Source organism: Aptenodytes patagonicus, chromosome 13 (assembly GCF_965638725.1).
Source record: "Aptenodytes patagonicus chromosome 13, bAptPat1.pri.cur, whole genome shotgun sequence".
In the NCBI taxonomy this organism is placed as follows: Eukaryota; Metazoa; Chordata; class Aves; order Sphenisciformes; family Spheniscidae; genus Aptenodytes; species Aptenodytes patagonicus.
Window position 1 is genome coordinate 11,798,621 of NC_134961.1, and position 25,862 is coordinate 11,824,482.

Sequence of the window (25,862 nt, forward strand, 5' to 3'; positions counted from 1 at the left end):
TATTAACATTTGCACATTAACACCGTCAGGGACCTCATTAAAATAACTTTCTTTTCCCTATTAGCACTGCTCCCTCACACCCCAAGTTTTCTTTTAGGAGTATATTTGAATAAACAAGAGAGATGTCACAAATCTAAAAACAACAAAGTTCGTCTATTTTAACTTACATTCTGATTTTTCCATTATGATTTCTATCATGAACAGAAAAGTGGCTGAATTATCTGACGATTTCCTTTCAAGGAATGCTGTCATCTCTTGGAGTCGGACATACCTAAGACATGCAAATGATTAAGGAAAAAATACTGCAACACTCTGATGCAGCATGTGCCATATTTCACAGCTACAAATGTTACAATCTTCAATAAAAGGAAGCCAACAATTCTCTTCAAGTCATGAAAGCACTAAGCTTAGTTGTGAATGACTGCATATAGAGTATGTTGTGACACATGCAGGAAGTGTTATGTTTTATAAGAAAAAAGTTCAGATTCTTCTTGCCAACATGATTTTGATAAGGAAGCAAGTCTTTGCCAAAAAAAGAGACGTTTGTTTTCCAATTCCTTATATAGTCCTTACCACTCATGTATTTGAGCTTCTACTTGTATATACTGGCATACAGCATGACTCAATCTATCATCTTCTCTTCGATATATAAGGAGCACACAAACCAAGTGTGGGAATAAAGGGGCCATGCTTTGTTCATCATACAAGGAAACAGAACCATAATCTAGAACAAAAAGTATCTGGTGGGAAGGAATAAACTTTTCCTCCCAGCCAAATCCCACAGCAAATCCTTTGATCCACTTAAGAACTACATTAAGCAGAAAGGCTTGATCCCCTTGATCTAAATGCCTGCCTCTCAAGTCCACAAACTGACCTGCCTTACCTGTCATCACGTGGCTATGGTTCAGGGTCAACCAGTTGGCTACCACTCTTTTTTTAAACTTTTGAGGGCTGAATGTTTACCATCTCTTTCTGCTGGACCTTATTTGCTACTGATTCTTCTGGACCCAGGGAAGAAGTAGGTAGACACCTAGGAAAGTCATGACTTGCTTGATGAGAGTCCCTTTGCTCTTGCCAAGGTCCTCAAACCAACTAATGGGAAAGGCAGCAGTGATTCAGCTTGGAAAAGCTCTGGTCCATCTCACCTAGGAAAGAACTGAAAAGAAACTTGCATGGGAAATCCTCCAAGTGAAATAATTTCAGAGAAACATATAATGCATTACTGCAGTTGCAGTTTAAGCTAGCGAACAAGTACTTCCAATTTGCTTTTTATTCCAAACCTTCTAGGATTAGATTATTACAACTCCTACACAGAATAAGCTAAATTTATCACTGTTCCTTAATATTGTGTTGTATTTTACAATGAAAATGGAACATTCATTTATTTTCCAGGCTTTTTCTCTAAAAATGACATTTTTCCATAAATTCATTATTGCACATTTACTTTTCATTTACGAGAGCTAAGGGTAAAGCTTTCCTTTTCATTTACAAGTCAATAATATCTTAATTTCCATTTTCAAAATTGTATTTTATTTTTCCTGCTATATTATAGTTATATCCCAAGGGGGAAAAAAAAAAAAGCATTTAAGTTGGAGTGCAAGGTACCTTCATTTCTAAAAGCAGACGAGCTTGTTACTAGTCAAAAAGTAAAGAACAGTTGCAAATTCACAAATTAACCTAGCAAAACTATACTTTATCCTATATACTATGTTGAATTGGCACATACTTGTAACATTTATGCATAACTAACATATAGCAAAATATTCTGTACTAACCACCAAAGGCTTCATACTGAGTACAACACTGGAATATCCCACCTGAAAGGCAATGAAGACCAAGCAAATAACTGACACCTGAGGTCTGTCTGACATGACAAAGTGATGCCTCCCAGCCAAACATACAGTAAAAACCTATTTAACACAGCCTTCAAATGAGTTTAAATTCATCAAGGTAACAATTTTGAGTTCATATTACAGTCATGGATGCAAACTCTCTCTGTATGTGTGTGTATATATATACATACACAGCACCTTCTGTCCATCAGCCTCGCTTCTCTCTGCACCAGGTTCAGCGCTGCTCATGGCGTTAGCAGAACTGTCGTACAAGATGAACAGTAGAGAGGGACGTGCACCCCTGCATAATGCTGACACTCAAGTCCGTATCAATTGACTGGTTCTGCTAATGGCTGCAAAGATGAAAGGAACAGGTCCTTTTGCAACTCTGTGAAAGACCCATGGGAAGTACATGCTGCTTCGTTTTTAAATAATGACTTGACTACAGCCATACCTACCGCAAGCCTTAATCTGCAGGTAACCAATGAATTAGATGTTGTTCATCTGTTAACTTGCAGGTGAGCTCACCCGCCCAGGAAAAGTCATCAGACTGGCTTTTAGAAATTCCCCTTGTCTCACAGACAGTACACTACTAAATGGTGGTGATTAACTTCAGTTATGCCTCTCATGTTATTCTGAAATCTCTAAAGAACCTGTTGACTGTTTTTTTAAAAAAAAAAAAAAAAAACAAAAAAAAAAACAAACAAACCACAAACACAACTCAGACAGACAGACCCATCCTTTGCTATAGCAGTCAAGATCATCTTTGTTTCTGTGGGAATAGCAGTTCATCTGCAGATATAATCTTGACCTCTGAACAATTACTTAAAAGCTGAATTTCTTGTAGACATGAAATAGACTCTTCTGTTTAAAGAAAGACTTTTAGAAAACAGATGGCTAACACATTAAGTGACTGGCTAGGAAGAAAGGCTGTACACTGAATAAAGAAAGTCTTGTCCTATACATACTTCCTGTTTGCAGCTCTTCTGTAAACAAATTCAATACCATACATGAGAACATCACATCCATGTCTCATTAATACAGCCATCACCCTTTAACATAACCCTGTTTTCATTTATCAAGGATTACACCTGCTTTTGGGTCTTTTCTATTTAGTCCATAGTATAATATTAAAAATATTCTGAATAAAATGAATACCACAGAGTTTTACAAAATATTTATTTTGAAAAAATCACTCTGTACAAATTTAACATTCTCAACACCGAAGTTTTATAAAAATGCTAACACAACAGAAAGACGAGTGAAACATTAAATTGATCTTTTCTTAAATTACAGAGAAATTGATTCATTCTAAAGAAGCTATTGTAATTCTAAACATTTTAAAAAAAGAGAGCTTTATAAGATTTTACTTTTTTTATCTATTACAGCCAAATGCATGTATCAAAGGATGACTTTTTCCATCCTTTTTATGAACTTCCCCCCCCAAACACTGTCCACAACTAAACCAAATACTCTAAATGGTTTACGCTTTTACTGTACATAGCTTGTGCTCCAAGAAAAGCTAGCACAATTTGATCATCATTTTCTCAGTGCCTAACAAAAAGTCACCTCTATACATTTGGTACAAAATTCTCTGTACAAACCGACTTTGCTCATGTAAATTTGAAGCAAACTTAAAGGAAGAGTATTTATTTGTGCCTTCAATTTGGTATAATGAAGGGACAGTGATTAAGTAAAATTTCACAAAGTAAAATTCAGTAACTGGGAATACTGTCTTTTTTTTTTTTTAATAATTACTATTGTATTAAAAAATCTATATACTGCAGATTATTAGGAATGGCAGACCCTAAATCTAACAGTGCTAGTTTTACAGTCCTCCTCATAAAATAAGATTTTTCTGTACATTATTTGTTTCCTCTCTTCATTTCAAGCTATTTGTGAAAGCTGTTGTTGCATATTAAACAACCTTTCTTAAACAGGAGGAAATGTCCCCTCATGAAATTAAAAACAGTAAAATTGTCATATTACTGTAAACACGATTAAAATGAAGACTGACAAAATGCAGTGTGACAGGTAAGCCATGGTCTGGAAAGCTTTGTTCACATTTTCTTAACACAATGTATGGCTCACACCACAAACAGCAGCAAAAAAAGCTATTGAAAATTTCAAGTTACAGCCAGGGGTGCCAGGCAGGATCCATACGACAGAGATTATCCAAGCTATTTGCAGCTGCTACCAGAGTGTTGACTTTGCTTTCTCCTCCTTCAAACTGAGCAAGATTATGAAGTCGAGTCATGATAGCAGTAACAGCTTTTTGAACTAGTGAAACCAGCTGCTGACTGTCCATATTTTCGGGTTGCCCAGCTGCTGAGAGTGGAGAGGAAGTATCCTCTTGTGTTTTTTTGTGCCATGCAATTATTTCATCCCGTAGCACAGTTTTTAGGATGCCATCAACCTATATGAAGGAGAAAAATCAGACTATTATATTTAATCCAAAGAACCATCAGGGATTATAGAATTGTGACTAGATTTTAGTCAACGGCATTTTGACACTTTTGGTCCCACATTGCGATCTCAGTCTTTTCAAGGTGAGTGTGGCTTCCAACTATCTTTACTATTTCCTCTCAAGGTGTTTCTTTTCATAAAAAGCTTTCATTATGAAAACACAACACAATGACTCCTACAGAAATGAAAAATCACATAAACTATAACATATTAAGATCTTCATATAAAAATACAGTCATATATATTCTATTTTTAAATGACTCCACTAAATTTACGATTTTTTCCACACACATGCACACATACACATAAGTCCTGTGCAAAGATTAAGAGTGCTTTGCAAAGCTGGCCTTTTTTTGCACAATGATTACGCTCTTAGGGACTACTGTTTTCTGCCAAACAGGGAAAGAATGTTGACTGCAACATACATACATATGTATATAATATATATGTATATACATATGTATATATAGGCCAGTTCTATCCTTGGATGAAAAAGAAATGCCTGCAACAAATAGTTTCCTGTTTGTTCTCATCACTGAGTTGAGTTACTGACATTAATCTGTCAACTCCAACAGTCTTGAGCTTCTAAAACAAACTTTTAGGTATCCAGTCTGAGTCAAATTCATTGTTTGCACATAACAAATAAAACATTTTATAACACATATAGGTATTAGGCCAACATATACAAACACATATTAAATATACTCTATGGACATTTGTAAAAAAGATAGATGTAGAAAATGTTAAAAGCATTCCTCTTAAGTCCAAAAGATAGATAATCTAAAGCAATAATCGCCACATACCTGAACTGAGCTGGGCACCCATTGCTCCAAAAAGAATAAATGGGCACCTGTGCTTTGATCTTCAAGAAATCATAGAATCATAGAATATCTCAAGTTGGAAGGGACCCATAAGGATCATCGAGTCCAACTCCCTGCTCTACATGACTCCAAACTAAACCATATGACTAAAAGTGTCGTCCAGATGCAACTTGAACTCTGACAGGCTTGGTGCCATGACCACTTCCCTGGGGAGCCTGTTCCAGTGACCGACTACCCTCTCAGCGAAGAACCTTTTCATCATGTCCAGTCTGAACTTCCCCTGACACAGCTTCATTCCATTTCCTCATTTCCCATCGCTGGTCACCAGAGAGAGGAGATCAGCACCTCCTCCTCCACTGCCCCCCTTCAGGAAGTTGTGGACTGCGATGAGGTCACCCTCAGCCTTCTCTTCTCCAAGCTGAACAAACCAAGTGACCTCAGCTGCTCCTCGTAAGTCTTGCCCTCGAGACCTTTCACCATCTTGGTCACCCTACTCTGGAGACACTCTAATAGTTTGATGTCCTTCTTCTATTGAGGCACCCAAAACTGCACACAGTACTCGAGGTGGGGCCACACCAAATCGATGTGGCAAGTCTAACTGGGCATACATCATTCAGATGTTGAAATTAGAGGCTATGTCTGCAAATTCATTTCCACATATAGGCACGGCTTTGTAAGGTAAGATGATGAACTATTAAAAAATATTCTAACACAGCTTTCTGCATTAGAGATAAAGAAAAAAATCACTTTAGGATATTTTCCATCTTTTAAAAAGTAACTAGCTCACACCATAGCTACAGTACGTTCTGTGCAATGTCTTTCTGGTGCAAATTGCTTGCCTAAGTGCAAGATGCCTCATTTTTGGAAAGCATTAGAATTTAAAAGGAAGGTAGACAATTTCTTTAGAAAACTACACCCTGCTAAGAGCTAGAATCCATCAAAGTAACAGTATATCTTTAGCATTCTATTCCGCTAACAAAGGGCCAAGACATATTTCTATTCACGGATTATTATGAAGATTCTAAATGATGTTGCAAGTGTCATTTTAGTATTTACCACTGCCAGAATTTGTAAGGATTTATGAGAGTAGAGCACAAACAATCAGCCTGAATTAACATGTTTGGACAAAAAATTAAATTAAGGGTAGAATTACACCTATCTTCCTCCTATTCTTTCCAAAAAGACAAATTGCAAACATTTCAGCTGGCCTTTGTGATGACCTTAGGGTAAGATTTAAAAACAAATACAGACTGTTCAGTTTCTACCTTAACCAAGAAAGTGCTGTTTAGTTTATAAATTGCCAAATATAACAACATGCCTGCAAACAACCTTTCAAAAGGTATACAAACCTTAAAGTTTGGCTGTGCAAAGCAGCGAGCTACTGCAATCATAGATGCAGTCAGTGGACCAGACACCCCAATGGTGGTAAGAAATTCAGAAATGTTTGGTGTAAGCCGGAATGGAACTGGACGATTGGCATCCAAATCTCCAGTAGCATCGTTAATGTCAAAGCGAAAGTAAGCTACATTTAGCTTGCCAGTATCCTGGATTTAAAAACAATATGCACAAAAGTAATTAACGGAACAGATTTTCATTTATGAAGCCAAAGGAAGTTGAATTTTTGGTTACTGTTAATACTCAGCGTACAAATAGTACTCCAATAGTTTTTCACTCTTTCAGTCAAACAGTTTTTGAGGGGAAAAAACTAAAATTAAAGGCATGCACAAAGTCAGGTAGGTATTTCTCTCAAAACATGTGTCCAAAACCCCTTACTAAATACACATTATTGTAATATCAAACTTAAGGAATAGATTCTTCTGTAGCATGGTCTATAAGGAGTCATGCAAATAGACAGATCTCTGTTCTCTATGCATCCCAGCTCTGGGAAAGCATTCTCTATGCATTGTTCACTCTGGGTAAGCATCTGAACACTTATTGAGAGGGATTAAAGAATCTTAGTTGCTATACAGATTATAGCCCTCCATGCATTAAAATGGCATTAAGACTTCAATATATACCACCTTTGCCCTACTAAGGTGGCCAGAAAAATCACTGCTAATAGGAGTTGTAGCTTGACATGATGGCAATGCTGAAAAGAGAACAGTATTTGAAAAAGGATATTCCCCTTTAAGAAAATGAAGCTCTAATATTACTTTTTTAAAAATCTGTTTGACACAGAGATATATTCAAAGCAATATATTTGAAGGAGGACTAAAAAGAGAGATTTATCAGTCATTTACATGAACAGTTCGAGTATCTAAGAACGATTTTACAGACAAAGTTCTAAATTCTCACCACAAAAGGTAGAGTTGATGTCCACAGGGACGGCAGTTTAAATTACTACCTACATGATGTGCAATCACATATAAATGAAAAGCCTACTGAAATGCACTGTTAATTATATATGTCGAATTACCGTTTTGACTCATTTCAAAAGTATAGTCCAAATTTCCATTTGATCAAAGATGACAGCATGCATCTAGAACAAACTAAAGCATACCTGGGCAATCTGCAGCATTTCAGGGTTGAGTCTATTTAAATGAAAGATGAATTCTGCAAAGCCAATTAGGGCTAACTGAATAGTGAACATCTTTCGAAAAGTCCAGTAATCCGTAGCATTGGGGAATGTATGTAAAGCCCACTCCTTCAGCATACTGCGTGGCACCATGTTACTCTGTACTTCTTTAAGTATATCTCTGAGAACCTACATATGAAAAATACTAGTTGAAAGAGATCATTTTTAATACACTTCTTAGCAACAGACAAATATGCCAAAAGCAACTACCAAACTTCTTCTCTCAACTGCTGCATCCCATTTTAGGAAAAACATCCTGAACTTGGACACTTTCAATCCAACACTGTTTCCTGACTTCTTTGTCAAAAACACACATAGTATTTTGTTAGCCCATCCTCTGCACAGCTAGAAAATATTCTTTATCTGAAAAGACTAATTTTTTAATAAAAACCATGTAAGCATGAGAACTGCAAACAGGCATGTCAGAAAACCTGAGACTGAAAAGTTGTATTATAACCTGATTTGAAGTATCTTCTATTCAAGACTTTCAAGAAAACCAGAAGTGAGGTAAAGAGATATTCAACTCACAATGCTGCACTTCTTTATGGGAAACTAACAGAACATACTTCACTATTTTTCTAGCTTCAGTGCAAGCTGGATATGCATTTTGCAGCAATAAAATAAAAGCCTTTATTTTAAGCACAACAGCAAGATTTGAAATTATACATGGGACCTACAAAGTATGCAACCTAAAGATGGCGCTCTGCATGGTTTCTTCATATACAGGGTAAAAGGTAAAGGATTTTTATTACACAAGATAGGGAAAGACACTGGGCAAAGTAATTTGTAACATGTATTATTACAGCAAAATTACCTCAAAAATACAAAAAGATAAAAGCTGAGAGCTGTATTCAACTGTTTCTGTAAGTGAACACTGTGCAATAGTTTTTTCCCTAGATGTAAACATTTGCAATCTACCAAAATATTTAATTACTGTAGCATATACTAGCCTAATAAATTAGAAAAAGAAATAAAGTTAGGATCTGTTCTATTACACCAGAAAGCATGATAGTCATACTGACTTCAATTAAATGGCTGTTAAAGAATTTCATAACCTGAAGGAAAAATTCTCAAAATAGAAACAGATGTTATGTAACACTTCATTTTATTTTGTAACAAAGAAAGCCTGAAAAGATAGTTTCACTAAATGAAGTCTGCGATACATGTATACCGTGGATTTTCTAATAGCGATATTTGAAACGGGACTGGCGTTTTATGTAAGAATTTGCATTAACCTTAAGATAAAAAGCATAACCTTATTTATCACAATTGGATTTTTGATGGAGGTTACAGAGAGAGGGAGCTTCGTTCTTTTGGAGTACTATCATTTATTAGGGTGAGATTACTCAACTGTTTCTATTCGACTTAGATGAAATGAATCCACTGGCAATTTTAGGAGATACATAAGAGTAACACGGGGAAGCCTGCTTCACATACCATGCTGTAACTGCTAATGTAAATTAGGAATGCTGTTTCCCATGTTATCAATTAATTATTTTCAAAGCACTATATGAAAGGGCCAAAAAGCAATCAACACCTTGTCTTTTTTAGTTGCAGTTACCCAAAACAACCTAGAGTAAAACAAATACAGCTTTTTTGAAGCTTTCCAAGATTATCTAAAATACTAAAAGAGATATAAGAGTTCCCAAGAATACATTAAGCAAAAACAAAATAAAACCCCAAAAAATCAAAACACCACCTCTGCAAAATATATCTGTCTTGCATCTAATGAGAGGTGAAGATTCAGGGCTGGGGGGGACTGGACACAGTATAGTAGAGTCCTCAGGAAAAGCCCTTGTTAAAATTCATCATATATTCTAATACCTGATGGCTAGCTTGAGTCCCCCGTGCTTGGACCGTTGCCAGTCTGTCATAGTAACGAGAAATAGGGTTGTCATGCTCAATGCCTTTCTTGGCACAGCGTTGCTTATAGATCTCCACCAGGGAAAGAGAAGAGGGATTGTCTTCAACCAAACGCATCTGTGGAGAAACTGCTACAACACGGGGGACTAGGAGTAGTTTGAGAAGGGTGAGAGAGGATGGGGGGGCAGAGAGAGCAAAACAAAACAGTTAATCCATAACCCAAATACTAACAGAAGAATTAGCATGCAAGTACCAGCCCTTAAAACACGACTGTGATAATCAACTGATGTATCAAGAGAAAGTTTTTATTACTACACTCATAATTAATTCACAAGCTCAGGTAAAAAGAAAGTATGTTAGCAGATTTTTTTTATCTTAAAAGAAACATCAACTATATTAGCAAAAAAAATTGAGCACTCATCATTCTTCCTACTTTTCTTTACTTGCAGAAAAAAGGGTAATGCTTTGTTCAGATGCAAATGGGTTCGTAACATCTGATTACATGACACTGGCATTATGTTAATAAAAACGACTCTGAAGAACGAAACTACTAAACTTAATAGGGTATTTAAAGTGATTCAGAAAAACTGGAAGAAAAAAATCTGAACATAGTTTAGGAATAGACGTTTAAATGACACTATTTGAAAATAACGTAGGGAAGACACAGCAAAATATTCAGTAAAAAGAAAACTTAAGCCACTGAGCGTTTCCTTGATGAGCAGTAAACTTGCAAAAACCCTATTTGCAGTTTCATGATGCTCAACAGATGAATCATCCTACTGAGTCTTATGTGCATCCCCACCTACATCAAGAAAGACAAGGCCTCTTCCATAGCTAGCTTTTCCAGTGACACTATTTGTACGGTTTGACAGCAACCTCCAGTTACCACCAGAACTGTTCTCTCATCACTTCCCTCAGAAGCTGTAATAATTAACCTCAGAAATATAGGGAAAAGTTGTTTAAACGCATTTAAATTGTTTGATGTAATTTCTTCAATCTTAAAGAAGAAAATGCATTCCGCAGAGGGGGTGTTAATGAGCTATTTGTTCTGCTCTGCTTCCATTAACCTCTGGCAGCAGGGAAATGAATGTTCTTTAGGTTCTTTCAAATAGTATCAAACCACAAGGTACAGAATTATTTCCAAAAACACTGTAGTTTAAAAACAGCTCTTTGAAGGAAAACATGTTACTTTACTAATCATGTTATATAGAGGATATACTTCTGTATCAGTGGTCTTGTTTATCATATATTTCAAGGCTTCACGTACTGCATTTCTGTTATTTTGGTCTCAGAGTGATGCAAAATTGTCTTCACATATGTAGAGATACTATATTTACCTTTTGTTATAACAAATTATTTGACTTGTACATTTTGGTCTTTTTAAAGTTACAACTCAAATATGCATTTCTAGCTCTGTAAGTGCAACCTGCATCATCTGGCCACCTAAGCACATGATAGCAACTTCATGCCAATGGATACTATTAGCCCAAAAAGGAGGACCAATAAAACCATACTTTTTTAAAATCAGATCTCAGCACTTTTTAAAAGGACAACAGCAAAGTAGCAGCTTTGTCTTAATGTCTTTGATTACAGCTTCCCTTATCCATAATATATTTCCTGCTCACCAACCAAGGATTATTAGAACTGACTAATGCAATGTACAGAACTCATTTATATGAAGTTAGTAAGTGATTTATTGACCTTCTGAAATGAAAAGTATTTATACATTAATATGAAGTAGCTACACAGCTGTAAGCTAGGACTTGCCAACAGCCTTAGTATCTGGAAAACACAAGAGTTTAACTATTTTAAAGCATTTACATTAGTATTTGAATCACAAGCAGATCAAGTATGTTGCCAGGCGAGATTCTGATATTCTCTGTTTCTCATTTCATGAATGAGTTATTAATAATCGACACATGAAAAAGCCAAGATACACAAGGAAAGAGAAAGAATTAAGACTCTGTGTTCAGCCTTCATTCACTGTTTCTGTTTTGAAATGCCTAAATGTGACCTTTTTATTACGTGAATATTTTGGCAATTTATACACATAAATCATATTGGAACCCTCCTTAACTCTCCTCATTAAGGCCTCCCTACCATTATGTTTGTTAATTCTGTAATGTTTAAGTATTGCCAGGTGGTGCTGTTGGCAAAGTGCACTCTCCAAACCAAGTAACCTTTTACAGGATCACAGAAGTACGCTCAACAGAAGTCCTGCATCCAATATATAGATTATGAATGCATTTTATTTGGCAACAACTAACCAGTCAGTATACATTCCTGAAAGTAAACATCACCATGGATATATAAAGTTACTTCAAAAATTACAAAGACATGTTCTCATATCAGAGAATTCAGAAACTATGTATCAAATTCAAAGCTCTACAAAAAAATTATTTGTTATGTGGAAGAGGTAAAAGAAATTCAATATTCATATGTTGCAACTTGGGGAGAAAAAGTTCTGTTCTGTCCCTCCCCAGTGGTCTCTAAATGCTTGTTCTGAAGTACATGTACCCATTTCCATAGCAACAGATCCAATGGACATGCCTCTGCCTTATATATATATGTTATTCACAACTGAACTTTATACCATAAATGATGCGTGTAAGCTCTTCTAAAAACACTCTAGATCACATGCAATCAACTTTACTTCTTCAGAGGGGTGCTACAATGCCAGAAAAGATTAATCACCTAGACAGATGTGAATTTACCTTCTGAATATTCAAAAACTTCAGTGTCAGTGATTAGTAGGTGTCAAAAACTTTAGCAATTATAATCTTTGAGTATAACATATGCTTAAAAATAATAGAAAATCTCTCTTTTCAGTACCTGTAAAAAACAAATGTCTTTTTGTGGTTTCCTTCCTTTTCTCTAAGCAGGGGTTCAAAAGGCGAAGAAGTTGTAATACCCGCTCTTCTCTACGAGACTCTGTCAAGCAAGCATCATTCATTACCAGATATGGGTAAATCTTTCCATTATGGCCTCGGATATAGAGTCTTCTAGCTGCAGTATTGTGTTTCTGAACTATCTCCACTCTGGGCATAAACCTGTCGGGAAGAAAGGGATATTAAAGCACCTGAGCTAATCTCCTCTGATATTAAATCACGATGAAAACAAAACAGATGAAAACAAAACAAAAGAAAACAAACCAAAAACCCCAACAACAAACAAAAAAACAAAACAAACAAACAAAAAAAAACCAAATAAGGCAGTGCAACTGTATTACAAGGTACAATTCTACTGTCCAGCTAGCCCATGGTTTCTATTTTGTAGTCAAAAAGCTCTTTTTGATTTTGTTTATTTGTTGTTAAGAAAGCACAGTTCTTGAGTAAAATTAATCATTAGATCAGACCTTTATCGCTATTTTGAAGAATAGTACCTCTGTTAACTGCAATAGAAGAACTAATCTCAACTTGTATCAACATAAAAGAAAACCAAATCTACTCTTCATACAAGAGCACAGCTGCTTAGTGAGGCAATGTAAAATTACCAAAGGAGGGTAAAATAAAAAAATAAAGGTGTTATACCAAAGTATGACTCTATATATGTAATTTATATATATGAAGAGTACACGACATCTACTTTTGCAGAGTGGACGGATGGAGGAGGTTTTCATTTTCTTCTCTGTTTTCAGAATTACAACTACCAAAGGGTATTTTTACGTTACCTTGCTATCTTAATGTAGTAATGTGTTGGCTTTGGCATAAGGAATTCTCCAGGTATCTCTACTTCTGCAGTTTGAGCTGAAAAATTACTTAGAAAGCGGCACTTTTCCTCTATGAGGAAGAACTTTGGAAGCTGTTTAGTTTTTGCCTCCAGAATTTTGATCCATTTCTTCAGTTTAGAGATAAGATTGTGAAGTTTCATTGACCCTGGCACACTGAAGTCAAAGTCTAAAAGAGAAAAAAAAATATTTATACATCCTCAGCATTTCAAATTCTATATAGGTTATTTAACTATCAAGTGTCTGAAGTTTGCATTTTCAAAGACGTTCCTTCAGCGACATGCTCTCAAGGAAAATACTTTAAGGAGTCTCACATACAGTACACATACCTGTAACGTAGAAAAGCATCACACTGGTCTCGAATACTATCGTCAAATGGAAAGCTACGATCAGTAACTCACACAAAAAAAAAGGAAAGCATACTACCAAGCAAGTCCAGCAGAGAAACATGGCTACCTATGAACGCTAAACACAAAGGAAAACTAGCAGGTTCAGAGAAACACAGAAAAGACACAAGAATTGTTAAGGAAGAGTCAGAGCATAATTGGTACAGGATCATACAACAGCAATAACACTACAACAGTAGATGGTGGAGGAGAACAAATCGTATAATTCAATAGTGCAAACCAAATGCACACATAGAGCTGTATTGCCTTTAGAAGACAGGCTCTGTTGAATATTTTGCCTCTACAGAAAATCTTTTAGTGAAGTCCTAAAATTATATATAACTTAAGCCTGTCAGAATCTGCTACCTCTTTTCTGTACACAGCTCTAAAATATTCTCTATTATTTAGTAAATAATGAATTTCCTAAGATTTTCCTGTCTTACAGTCATACCAACATTAGAAAAACATACTGTGAAAATTTTAAATCCTATTACTGTATTTAAATGTCTATATACCGCAACTAGACAGACTGCATAGAAAAAAAGCAGTAATAAACCAATCGATTAGATTAGATCATTTAGTGAAAGCAGAAAAGTAAGTTTATTTTACAGTCTAGCACTGTAATTTCCTGCCTGTTTCATTAAAAGTGAATATTTATTTAAAATCAGTGGAGGTTTTTTACTTTTAAAAGGGATGAAAGAGCCTTAACTGAGGATACAATGTAGAATCTGTGAGCAACTGCAGGACAAGTAGTAAAATTGCTGTTACTATTATTCTCCTATTCTGAGCTGCAACAAAATTCTCTTTATTCTTTCCTGGCTTAGATAACAATTGCATGCCACCACAGGAAGAACAGATACGACTGCCTAAGCAAAAATGACAATATTATGCAAACAGCCTGCTCTTTGCTTTGCAACATAGCAGTATTGCAGCATGGAACTATCTCCTCTAGCCCACATGCAAGTGAAGTAAAAACTTTCTCAATGTCAATACATGGTCTTCAATACACTATGCAGATAATTCTGTAACAGAAATCACTGCAATATCAACCATTTTCTGGGCCAAGACCAATGCCATCTTCTCAACACTGCTTTCACTACAGTTTCAGAACACAGCAAATAAATAAATGAATGAATAAATGAATAAACGTGTTTGAATTTCCCAAAAGAGGGAAAATGAATAAACCACATACACAAATGAAATTATGGTTCAGCACTTCAGTACCACAACAATGAGAGATTAAACACAATCTGATAAGAAGATAAACTGCTCTCTCTGTAAACCTCATTAGTTATGGCATCCCAAATTGCGCAAGTTAACTAACAGACTTGAATTTTTAAAGAGCATTTCTATAACAGAGTCTAAAAGATGCCATTTTAAGTTCTACATGTTACAAGTGAAAAAGCAACAGCAAGAAAGAAACAGAGAATGTCGATTCAGTATTTCTGAGATTTACAGCTAAAGCAGAACAATCTTCATTATGGTTCACTACAACAGAAAACTAACACTGTCTCAAAAATGAGTTTGAATCTTATTGCAGAATCTATGTTTCAGTATGTTACATACACGCAATATTTTCCTAAGTTGACAAAAAACAAAACCCAAAACAAAACAATCATGAGTGCTGCTCAGAGGGAAAATTAATTTGACCACATAAATATGCTAAAAGCATCTATCTGCAAGTATGCTAATAGTGAATTAAGTACATGCACACAGCTATTACTGCATATAAAAGTTTTCCTCAACCACAACTAAAACCACTGAAAACCCTGATTATACACAAGACTTACTCCTACAAACAAGGTTAGAACATTTGTTCTTTTAGCCAGAAGAGTCCATATAATTCTATACATACACTCTTGTTCTCCAGGTTCTCTTCCTTACATGTACAGGATACTACTACCAAATAAAATAACACAACCTAGGATTCCTTTCATTTTGCTATTCTGTTACTTAAACAAAATATCAGACAACACATAACCCAACATATTGCATTGTGTATCCACAATATACTGATACGCTAAAAGCTTTCAGTGAAAGTCTTAAGTCTACTAGCCCAAAACAGAGCAAAAAAACCAGCACATACAAAATCCTTTCCACTTCTATAAGAAAAAAGTCTATAATGAAAAATACAGTTTCATATTTATGGATGTTAGAAATTAGTATAACTCTGTAATATTCCCTTTTTTTTTTTTTACCTGGTATGGGCAGTGCATCTATTGCAGTATCACTGTAAAACACTCTTATTTTAATCCCAAGCCTACCCTCTAGTGAGCAGTGGGAGTAAATCATTTCATGAAAGTGACAAAATTATTGAATCATTTATCTCCTGAATCCCTGAAGTGCAGGAAAGTATCCCCAAATTGCAACTAGTTTTTGTGCTAATGTGAATCACTAAAGGAGTAAAAATATGCATCAATATATATTCCTTACAGAAAAAAGTCATTCAGTTCACCACGAGAATAGCTCTAGTTTGTTTAAATCCCTATTTTAGGATTTTTGTTGTTGTTTTGTTTCCCAGCGGCAGATGGGAAAAACAGAGAGTTCAGTTAGTCTTTTTCTCACGTCACAGAGAGCCCATCTGAGAAGAAAAATCACTTCAGCTGGAAGAAAGGGAAATACAAGACCAGACATTATTTGTGTACAAAGTCTCTCTGCTCTGCAGACATCTTAATCCATACAAATGGTATTTTTGTTTCAAACAAATCCACTTTTTCGGTACTTACTACTGGAGAACATCTTTCTCAAGCTAAACACATGCTGGTCTAAAATACCTTACTACTTACACCATCTTTTCCTAAACAGAATAGGAAGTTTACCCCCTCATCTTTAATGGAGATGCTCACAGAAGACCGTGATACAGACTGCAATTGAAGAAGCTTGCTCTCTGTTCTCAATGCTGCTGAAGATTTTACAGTGTGATACATGTATTTCAAACAAACACATTCATTCAAAGTCTTGAATGCCTCAAAAATTGCTACCTGAATCCATCCAACCCAGCATAATTGGCAAGTTCTTGCCGCTCTCAGTGAAAGGACAAACAGGGGGCACAATCTTCCTGCCAGTGAGACAGACCTAAAAAATCCTGATGGTTCTTAACACAACTAGATAGAGCTTAATACTTTTTGAATGAGGGCTGTACCAGCATTTCTCATGAAGCAACACAAAAAGAGAATACACTTCAGTCAGCAAAATTAGAGTACCAAACCCCCTGTCCCCCCCTTGACCTACAGAACATTAGCATAGCATTAAAAAAACCAAAGAAAACACCTCCAAACTAAGACTTAAGAACTAAATAAACCCCTTCATCTACACTGGTAGAAAACAGTTCTAATCAGTTAAAAGTAACACACGATTAATGCTTTTAGAGCAAGCAACAGTTCATTTGCAAGATTTTAAAGATTATTCTGACCATAGACAAAGCCCGATTACACTTAGAAGTTCATGACCCAAGGATCTTCAACTGAAGAGCCAGCACACCCATCTTGTAAGATGCCACTTGAGACTGAAACGTAAGCTTAGCTTCGCAGGACTTCTAGTTTATCACTCAGCTCCAGAAAACCAAGACTACAAAGACCAGACCAAGGTCAAATATGATGGTAACTCCAATCTCTTGATCTGGATTTTCTGGATAACATCCTGTTATCTAAAACTTTGAATGGAAGTAAAGAAAGAGCTACCCAAGTGATGCTATGCTCACTCTTAAGAAAAAAAAAAAATTCCTTAAAAAAGCTGAAAATTAGTAACAGAGCTCTTCCCCCTGCCCTCTTCCCACACTTCAGAGAAACAGTAGGACTTCAAGAAGCTTCCTTTGGATTACAGAGTTTCCATTCGCAGTAGAGAATTCATTGCACTAGGTGCCAAAACTCTCAAGAAAATTATCTTGCCCCTTAAGGATGTATTTTGGAATTTTCCATTCATACTCAGCTTCAGTGGAGAGATGGTTGCAGGAAGAAGCAGGTTCCAAACTCTAAACTATCATCTGCCCACAAAAGAACAATTGAGGCAGTTTTTCTCCTCCTTTCACTGCTGAGAGAGCTCTCAAAGGGAGCATTTCTCAGCATTTCCCTGTTCTTTGATGTCAAAGGTTTAGCAGAAAAGGAGAGAAGGAACAAAGAACAGATGGTCAAAGAACTATGCATTTGAAGTTCCAGGGAAAAAAAACTCAAAGAAAACTTTGGTTTTAAAATATATGTTAGGATGGAAAAAGATGACCTATCAAAGTTCCAAGGGCCCAGACGGCTGCAGACAAAGTATTTAGAATGTAAGAAATGGTGTGAGAGTCCCCAGTGGCTCCAAACAGGAATCAAGATGCAACTCAGACGCTGGTGGAAGAGATTATGCAACCAAACATAGTTGAAAGTGTCTTTGAAAGACAGCTGTCAGGATTAATCTGGAAAGAATCGAAGAAACAGTTTACTCCAAGACAGCTCCTCATCTTGGATACTTTTGAAACGGAAGGCAACCACTGTAATTATCTGTCTATCATCTAAATGCAACTGATACTGAGAATCAGAAAAACAAACATGAACATTCTAGTGTGACAAAAGGACACAGTAGGCATGACTTACAAATGGTTTCTCACAATGTTAAAACAGCCTTTGCTATCTTTAGTGCAGTAATTACAATCCTATTCATTTATTTATGTACATTTTACTGTTACTGCAAAATTAATAAAAAACCCTTATTTTCATTTTCTGTATAATGAATTAAATTACAAAAACGAGTAAGCATATTGATCAGTTTAATTTCTTCTGTTTTCCCACACTTCATTTGTGAATAAAAACACTGAATTTATTAGATTAATATAAAATCAAATCTAGTACTAATGAAAATAATTATTTTAATCCTGTAGACATTCATGTTTAATCATACTTGAAAAATAAAACATGAACTCTTCAACAAAAAAATACAGAAAGTAATTACTTATTATTAAACTGAAGTTTACTAAGAAACACTTCACATTTTATGACTTTACATGATTTTTATGTCCAGGCCTACGTTGTTGTTCTTTGTTTTTTATGTTGTTCCATATAATTCTTTATAAATTATATTATTAGATAGCAAACCTGAAAACCTTAAATGCCATTTATATATCAAAAAGACATGCAAAAAATACACAACAGCATATAAAAACTGAAAATCCTCTCCATTTTTTATTTTAACTAAAAACTGTAACTGAACTGTAATTAAACTTTCTTAATTGTTTCTCTAGAAATGTGCTGAAACATTAGTTTAGATTTTGCAGACTTGAGCCTGGTGTTATATTTAGTTTTCCTCTACACCCTCTGAAACCCCAGATCTCTCTAATACTCAAAGCAAAGAAACTAAGAAGTACTTTGACAGACCAAAAATAACTCAAAACCAACAAAAACTGAGCATATCAACAACACTTACAGCAATAAAAGTGACTATACTACTATTGCAATGTAAAGACATACAAAACATGCGGTTCAGGACTTTCATCATCTGCTGTCATGCAACTGTTGCACCTCAAAAAGGACATCATGCAATACATAGTGTGCACAAGATACATAGGCCAAATTTACAACTGAGTTACCTTCACAAGATTCCCATGAGTTCAATTATTTTCACAACATTATCAGTAAAATGCTCGAAAAAAAACACTGCAAGTCTACTTGTCAAACTCTGTAAATGCTCAGTAGCTGTGTTGACCTCAAATAATTTTAAGTTAAGACAACTTTATGTAACTTAGAATTCTAAAAAGAGTAACTTTTCAATGCAAGATCCACTTTTGCAGTGGAACCAGTTTGATGTGGAAAGGGGGTGGTTTTTAAATCATTATAAAAGCTAAGAAGATAGAGTTTTAACTCATGCCAGAATCATCTAAGTCAGAGTCCCAGTAGGTTAAAGAGAAAAGTAGATTCAGAAAAAGATGAAAACGCAGGTCTTCACAAAAATTCTGTCTTTCCAGTTTTGAACAACTAATAAGTTTGAATTCTTCTGTTAAAAAAAAAAAACACAAACCACACACCTATATTTAACTATTCATTTTCATCTAATTCTACAGTTATCTTTAAGGAAAAGCTGACGGAGTTTAGATAGGAATTTATGCAAAACTCAAAATCCTGGCAATCCAAAACCCCGATGCCAATCAATGTCACCTTCTGTCATATATAGCTGCATGGCCTTAACACTTTTCACCAAATATATCAAAACCACACTCTACTGTACACAAGCTTTTCTTTGAATTTTAAATCAACATCAGATACTCAAACATGTAACTCCACTGATAAAAAGAAAACGAATGAAGCAAAATAGCTACTTCCCTTAAGTATCTTTTTTATTAGATCTGATTAAAATTATTGATTCAATTTACCTAACAACAATGTAAATTTGTATAATAGGATTTTTATAATCTAGTTATCCAAAACACTAAAGTAATCTTACTCATCAGAAGTAGGCTGTTTTGAAAGACTTCACACAATATTGTCACTTTGGAGTTCTGGGGTGAAAATTTCATTAAATTCTGGCATCACCATAAAATAGAGACCATTATTGTCCCTCATCTGTAGCAGGCAGTTCTATGCAAATTGCAAAAAATATTATAGTGAAGTAATAAAATTTATCTTTAAACACATACGTGATTTGACCAAAGTTTTAAGTAACAAAAATACAACAATATACTCATTCTCTATGTTGAGGTCTGTTTTTCACTTGAATTATCTTTATTACTCCATAGAAGACTGGAACAGACAAACTATTTCAGGTTTTTTTGAATTACAGAAAGGTGCTGTTTCCTGTATTTTCCCTCAGGAAAAATATTGGAAGAAAAATAAAAAGGCAGAATGCCTTCACAATTGAACTTTGGGGAGGGAAATTTCTCTGGAGATTAAAAGTAACATTTAAAAAAACAATTTTAAACATTTACCTGTTGTAAATTGCCCTTTTAACTTCTGGAACACAGGATCTTGAGCTGTTGCCTGTGCTCTCCTAGCTAGTGACTCTGAGGCTGCACTGGAAAACATGGTGGACACATTAGAGACATTCTCAAGACCTACTCCAAAAGTGCTGACTAACTTCTTGACAAAATTTAGTGTATGAGGAGTGATTTTGGCATCTGAAACAGCTCCACTTTTCTCAAAGGCAACTGAATAGCACTTCGCCAAGCCCTGCTGCAGTTGTCTAAGGACCTAAGGATTAAAAAAAAAAAAAAAAAAAAAAAAGACAAAATAGTCAGGAAGATTAGTCCTTCTGATTTGACACCAAGTATTTATTCCCACGCTGCATTTTATGTAGTAAAGTTATCCTCTCAGAAACATTTATTTAAAACTGTATTTTTAAATTGCATCAGAGGGTCAATCAGAATGACAGCACTGATTCTTACTAGCACTGCAAGCAAACAAACTGAGCAGTGGAAATGCTGTATCACAAAGTACACCTTGCTCTTTCAACAGCAGCTAAGTTTTAGATTTCATATTTTGTGATATATTAGAAAATGATGTGATACGAGGAATCCTTCTTCAAACAAACACTGTGCTAGGTAGACAGAACAGTCTGACACTTTGAGAGGCAAATAAAAGTGGAGTGGCATGTCCATCTACTCTCTGTTATAACTCAAACTTCAGACAATAACCACCACCTGTCACAGACCACCAGATCAAGAAGGAAACTGGCATCTGTGAAACTTCATATAAGAATATAAATTTTCAGTTAGTACAAGCAACGGCTTAAATCCTAGAGGCATTCACCAAGTTAATAATTTTGGGAAACCTCTATATTGCTTCCAAAAATAACCAAGCTCCTTAAAACTCCTACCTGAACAATCACTTCTACAAATACATCAGTTTAATAGTCAAAACAAATAGTTACCTTTTACTGTTTAAAAATAATTCTAGATAAATATTTTGCAGCTAACTTTTCCTTAGATGATACATACATATGAAGGTGTATTAAAGCCAAATACCTCTTCATGCCAATTCTCTCTGAACCAGACCATCTGATCTACAATGCCTTCCAGAGAAGACAGAAGTGTTGGATGTAATTCTCGTTGCATATGCATAATTCTGCTGCATCGCCACATTGGTGCAGTGGCTCTAATTGGCCCAGGATCTGAGGCAGAGTGGGACTGATTTCCAACTGAACTTGGCTGTTGTTGCCCAGAATCTGGAAAGTGGAAAATTTAAAAACACAAAACAAAAGAAAAAACCTTTCATAAACTTGATACATGCCTGCATAAAATAAAATAAATTGTTCCAAGAATTTGCTTTAGATTTGCATTAAGTATTAATCATGTATTACCTACTGAATTTCAGAAAATTTCATTTTTAGAAAGAAAATGTTTTTTAGAAAGAAAACTCTGTTCCAAATGCTGTTCAATGGTACAGACTTCCCAAACTTAGAGCAATATAAACACTCTTCAAAAACACACAGGAGATGTAGCCTTAGCTTTTACACTACCAAACCATGGTCTTGAAGTAACTGACACTGTTTCACATAGGTTCAAATTATTTAAATTACGGGGGTTTTGCTCCCCTCCCTTTTGGGCAGATCTCTCACACGTAACTGAAGAATAAACATGCTGGTTGTCGTGGTTTAACCTCAGTCGGCAACTGAGCTCCACACAGCCGCTCACTCACTCCCCGCCCCCCCGGTGGGATGGGGGAGAGAATCGGAAGAGTGAGAGTGAGAAAACTCGTGGGTTGAGATAAAAACAGTTTAATAATTGAAATAAAATAATAATAATAATAATTATAATAAGAATATACAAAGCAAGTGATGCACAGCGCAATTGCTCACCACCCGCCGACCGATGCCCAGCCAGTCCCCAAGCAGCGGCCCCCCTGGCCAGCTTTCCCCCAGTTTATGCACTGAGCATGACGTCCCATGGTATGGAATGTCCCTCTGGCCAGTTGGGGTCAGCTGTCCTGGCTGTGCCCCCTCCCAGCTTCTTGTGCACCTGCAGCCTTCTCAGTCGGTGGAGCATGGGAAGTTGGAAAGTCCTTGACTAGTGTAAGCGCTGCTTAGCAACAACTAAAACATCGGTGTGTTACCAACATTATTCTCATCCTAAATCCAAAACACAGCACTGTACCAGCTACTAGGAAGAAAATTAACTCTATCCCAGCCAAAACCAGGACAGTGGTGCCAACACCACAAATTGTCGTAGGGTGTATTTTTTAGTACAACTGTTCTCCTGCATTACAACTACATCAGACAGTGATTAAGCAGATAGTTTTGCTTTATCAGATGACTCCCTACTACTTCACACAACCCACCAACAGAGCAGTAGTTTGTGGCAGAACCTATAGGAAAATATTTTACTGGTTATCACTAAATGGGCATGTGGCAATACGAAGAATTTGGCACAGAAGCCTCTGTCACTGAATATGAATGTAGTGAAGTACTATGGTATGTGGGCTTCTCCTCCTCCTCTAAAGGAGCACCCAAAGAAAAATAAGACACTATTTAATTAGTGCCCTTCAAAATTTTATGCAGAAATTTAGTGAACTGATTCCCAAGTGAAAAGGGCAATTAAATAAACAAAGCACTTTGTAACAAAGAGTACAGAGCACTTTGTAACAAAGAGTACAGAACAGAAGGGAAGGTTCTTCGAGTAGCTCTCCTGGGATTCCCAGGAAATTATAGGAGACAAAAGAACAATTAAATTCTGTGGAATCGTTTGACATAACAATTCTAAATAGGATTTGTTCTTGAAAAAAAAGGTGTTGTGCAAGTTGCTTAATGTTCTCCCCCACTCCCAAACATTTCTTCAAAGCTAAAATTGATTTTGTGTAAACTTAGATGCTCATTTTACTTGAAAATTCACCGTTAACAAGTTACTATGGAGACACTAAAGTACAGATTATTCAAAGAAAGCAGTTTACCTTACCTGAGTTATATGAACTCATGTCTTGTTAAATTATTTTTAAAAATTTGACTTATTTGAAAAGAAACTGAATGTCACCTGGTTCATGCTTCCAATCAAAATTATACTAGAACATCTTAGAAAGCTATGATGCTCTTCTGTATTTGTAATCCAAAAATTTGCTACCTCTCCACCAATTTTTAAAGATAAAAATCCAGTAAAGAACATGTGCTTCTCAATAATTAAGGTGACATGAGAATGAAGGAGATTATACTCTTCTTGGTGAATATTTTATTCAAGAAAATTCAAGACAGCTCAAGCCATCTGTAGATTTAACTTCACAGAAATGAATGAAAGCAAAGTTTATCAAGAATTTTTCTCCTTAGCCTTGATAAGTTGGTATGTTTTCTAGAGAATCTATTTTCCCAGTAAAATCAGGTGAAACTCAAAATAATAACTAAGTTACAATGAGCCTAAACAATTTGATCATTTTCAAGCTTACCGCTTTTGTAGCGCTCTCGTTGTTCTATCTTCAAGGTCAAATAGAGGGTCCTGATAGGGAAGTAGACAGCTTGGGGATAGACTCTTCCCACCTATTTGGAGATACACATATTGCTCAGTTAAGGACAACTGACTATAGGTCAGATCAACACATACAGCTTCGCTTTGTAAATGAGTGCGATTCAGTAATAATCAGCGCCTTGTTTTAAATAACAGCTTATGGAAAACTAGGAAATTAAAAGGTTCTTTCAGTTACAGAAACCCAAAGAGGATGAAATGGTAACTCCCTACACACACGGTTAAGGCATTACCTAATTAGGGCTTCCAGATCATATTGCCTAATAAACCTGAAAACAGCATAAGGCCAGAGTACCAGCTGGGCCAGTTCAAAGATCTTACTCACGTACATAATGGAAGAAAAACAGACACAATGACAGCGGTTAGTCTTTAAATTAGGCCACAATTCCCAGCTCCATGATACTTGATAAGAAGGCCCATTGGAGAGTAACTTTACTCCACCTGATTGTGGCACTTAATGTAAGGGGACACCAATTTCACCCAAAAATAAGATTCTATGGCTTCCATAAAAAAAAAAACCTAAAGTGATATTAACGTACAGCATCCCCTTTAAAATCTGTAAATCTCAGCATCTATTAAGGGAAAGAAACGATGTGTCTAAGTACTACCCACGATAGAGCGCATCTTAAGATATGATTAGAGGCTTCTTCAGCCACAATTTTACTAAACCACGATTCTTCCTCCATCCAAATCGGTATGGTAAGTGGTAGAAATTTTGCAATGACATTTAACTGTTCAGTAATATGATATTTATGGCAGATTACTAACCTGACACAGATATGCTTCATGCTGTAATTCAAGAGTAAATTATTTGAAAAGAATTGTAAGGTTTAGGTTCTAGTACTTCTGCAAACTTAAGTGTTTTAAATTAGTAACACAGAAAATTTGGTATTTTTTTATTTTATATTCTTTCTATGGACCTGAAGTTTAAAGGCAAGATAAACAAAAATATCTGCGATATTTATGAGCTTAAGCTCCAACTACAGTAGGACTTCCGAGTACGCACTCACTTCTAAAAATTTTATACAGATCTCCACAAATAAGAAGTGTCCACAACTCACTGAAGTAAGTTTTTCTGTCTGCTGTCAGAAGACAGCTGAGCACACTGGTGTTGCAAGACAATACCAAGCCATACGCATCAGAAATTTTGCCTTAACTACTTTGGTTTCTTAAGCTGTTTTGGTGCATGGTCTCTTCAAAGTTTCATGTTAATTTTAACAAGAGAGAGGGAAGGAAACATATGTATGCATATGCACACACATACTTATCTAGATTTATGTACACAAGTATCAATGCACATGATGTCTCTCTACAAAAATACACATTCTCAGAGCTTTAAAAGAGCAAAGATAGGATAGTAGAAAACGAGCTGGATATCATAGAATATCCTGAGTTGGAAGGGACCAACATGGATCAAGTCCATATCTCAAAAATCAAGAGTGGAGGGAAGGAAAGAAGAAGAATGCTGTGAGGAATTCAGCACAACAGCTATCCTTTGCCAGTTTTCAGGAAACAGTGGAGCACTGCAGACAGAAGTGGCCTGGGGTACAGGCTACTGTGAGAGCTTCATATGTTCACCTGTACGTTAACAGGACTTCACAATTGTTTTACATTAATTTGAATGAACAAACATCAAAATGCTTCCAGGTTGTGTGCATGCTAAAAACACAGCTGAAGTTAGAACATGAGGAGTTAACATCTCTGAAAACATGATGAAACATGTACTAAGCCATAACGAAACAGTATCTCTAAAAACACATTAACAGAAAGAATTCACTTACTCT

The 25,862-nt window shown here is 35.8% G+C and overlaps 1 protein-coding gene across 6 annotated transcripts in view; it reads right to left on the reverse strand.

Moving 5' to 3' along the window:
* Window positions 1–2,994: 2,994 nt before the first annotated feature.
* Window positions 2,995–25,862, reverse strand: part of TRRAP (transformation/transcription domain associated protein) — a 102,564-nt gene continuing 79,696 nt past the window's right edge. For all 6 annotated transcript variants that reach the window (XM_076351540.1, XM_076351539.1, XM_076351535.1 and 3 more), the window contains 9 exons: window positions 24,002–24,092; window positions 21,598–21,797; window positions 20,563–20,824; window positions 13,228–13,453; window positions 12,390–12,607; window positions 9,519–9,703; window positions 7,620–7,823; window positions 6,469–6,663; window positions 2,995–4,248 (listed from right to left, as the gene is read on the reverse strand). In XM_076351540.1, the coding sequence (XP_076207655.1) occupies window positions 3,964–4,248; window positions 6,469–6,663; window positions 7,620–7,823; window positions 9,519–9,703; window positions 12,390–12,607; window positions 13,228–13,453; window positions 20,563–20,824; window positions 21,598–21,797; window positions 24,002–24,092 (1,866 nt within the window). In that variant the 3' untranslated portion in view covers window positions 2,995–3,963. The remainder of the gene's footprint in view (window positions 4,249–6,468; window positions 6,664–7,619; window positions 7,824–9,518; window positions 9,704–12,389; window positions 12,608–13,227; window positions 13,454–20,562; window positions 20,825–21,597; window positions 21,798–24,001; window positions 24,093–25,862) is intronic.